The 1,870-nt window shown below is 35.7% G+C and overlaps 1 protein-coding gene across 1 annotated transcript; it reads left to right on the top strand.

The window, feature by feature from the left end:
- Window positions 1–118: 118 nt before the first annotated feature.
- On the top strand, window positions 119–1,870 carry LOC110096404 (protein COFACTOR ASSEMBLY OF COMPLEX C SUBUNIT B CCB1, chloroplastic; the record flags this gene model as incomplete). The annotated part of the gene is given in 3 exon segments (XM_020822350.1): window positions 119–237; window positions 333–485; window positions 1,459–1,870. Coding segments are annotated over 3 exon segments (459 nt in total), but the record flags the coding sequence as incomplete, so codon positions are not given.

Genomic DNA, 1,870 nt, shown 5'->3' with positions numbered 1-1,870 from the left:
TCTCTCTCTCTCTCTCTCTCTCTCTCTCTCTCTCTTCCTAAATTGAAACCAATTGTAGTGGAATCATTCATTGATTTGGAGCTTTATGTTTTTGTTGGGGGGATTTCGAAAATTTCAGATAGTGCAGAAGAGTTTTGTGAAAGAAGGAGCTACTAGGGCAAATCAAGTGGCTGGGGAGATCCTTTCGTTCTTCACTCGCAATAATTTCACCATCTCCGACCGAGGCGAGACCATCACGTATCTCTCTCTTTCTCGTTCTCTTTATATCTCTATACTTTGTTGAAACATTTGATGGCTAATAAATATCATGCCTGCAATGTGTTCGACGAAAGGTTTGAAGGAATGATGGTGCCAAGCAGAGGCCAGGCAGCGCTTCTCACTTTCTGCACCTGCATTAGCCTTGCAAGCGTCGGCCTCGTCCTCTCCATTGCCATTCCGGAGGGAGGCAACAACTGGTTCTGGCTCATGGCGCTAAGCCCACTCGCGTAAGCCAATGGCTTCCCTTCTTTTGATTTTATTTTTAATATTTATATATTTTTTTGGAATGATGACTGATAACATATAAATTTTATCTAGATAAGATTTATGCTCCGTTTGAGGAGAAATTATTAGGGTCGGAGTGCACTTTAAAATGTGACAGGTTGAGTGCACTTTGGTTGCAATATGCTTGTGTTTTAGTTGCGTTTTGACTGTTCTTTTGTTGTGCTTTTTTATTGCGCTTTGACTACGTTTTATCTATACTTTCGTTGAGCTTTTAGTGTGTTTGGCTTAAAGTTTCACGAACACATTAAATATATAAAGTAAAAAATAAATCTATTTGAATATCCACGTGTCCACACCACGTGTCAACATTTTATTGGAGTATGGACGTATCTCTACGTCCGCACTTCGCACCTAATAATTTCTCCGGCATTTGGGATGACCTTTTTACTGCTTCTTAAAGCTATTTTTTAATACAAAAATTAAAATTTTTGTACTAAAAAATCATTTTAAGAACCAGCAAGAAAGCCGTCTCAAACAAAGACATGTGACATTGACAAGATTTTAACCAAGCCAGGTATTTGTAATGCCAAAATAATTTTACTGATTGAAAGTAGGATACTTTCAGATTTAGTAGTTGGAATGCCAAATAATTTTTAGATTTTAATCCTGGCAAGATTTACTAAATTTTGATTTACATGATTTATCAAATCTTATTTGTTTGCAGCAAACAAATGACCCAACGATTTATTAAAATTCAACAAAAGTTAGTATTTGTCATACAGGAAAAAAATTACAATTTTTAATTCTCTGAAGATCTATTAATAGATTAGACTAAAATCTGTGACCTCAATCTTAACAATCAGATAGTATACCGTTTGAAAAAGAGCTTTTTGGTAGGTAATCGCTTTTCTTATTGAAGCTTTTTGTAAAGCTCATCAATGGCTGACTGAGTTGTCGCACTGTTTCATGGATCAGGGGAGTTTATTACTGGCAACGGGCATCAAGGAAAGAGGAGATAAAGGTGAAGATTATAGTAGGTAATGAAGGAAACCTTTCTGAGATCATTGTGCGTGGGGATGATCAGCAAGTGGAGCAGATGAGGAAGGAGCTACAGCTCAGTGAGAAAGGTATGATCTATGTAAAGGGAATATTTGAACAATAGAAGTGCGTGAGGTGAACATTCTAACAAAAGCTTAAAGGTATTTCCATGTCAATTTGTTTCAGTTGTTCTTTGTAGAGTTTGATTGTAATAAGTTTTTTTTAAGTATTTGTAAGCCAATTTATAGCATAATGTGATGAATCTCTGTGCGTTGAATCAGAACAAGAAGGATTAAAATTTTGTGTATTGAATGGAAATATAACAATGAAGAAAAAAAATATTATTGAC

The sequence above is a fragment of the Dendrobium catenatum genome, unplaced genomic scaffold, assembly GCF_001605985.2.
Source record: "Dendrobium catenatum unplaced genomic scaffold, ASM160598v2 fragScaff_scaffold_621, whole genome shotgun sequence".
NCBI lineage: Eukaryota > Viridiplantae > Streptophyta > Magnoliopsida > Asparagales > Orchidaceae > Dendrobium > Dendrobium catenatum.
This window is presented reverse-complemented; position numbering and strand designations above follow the sequence as displayed.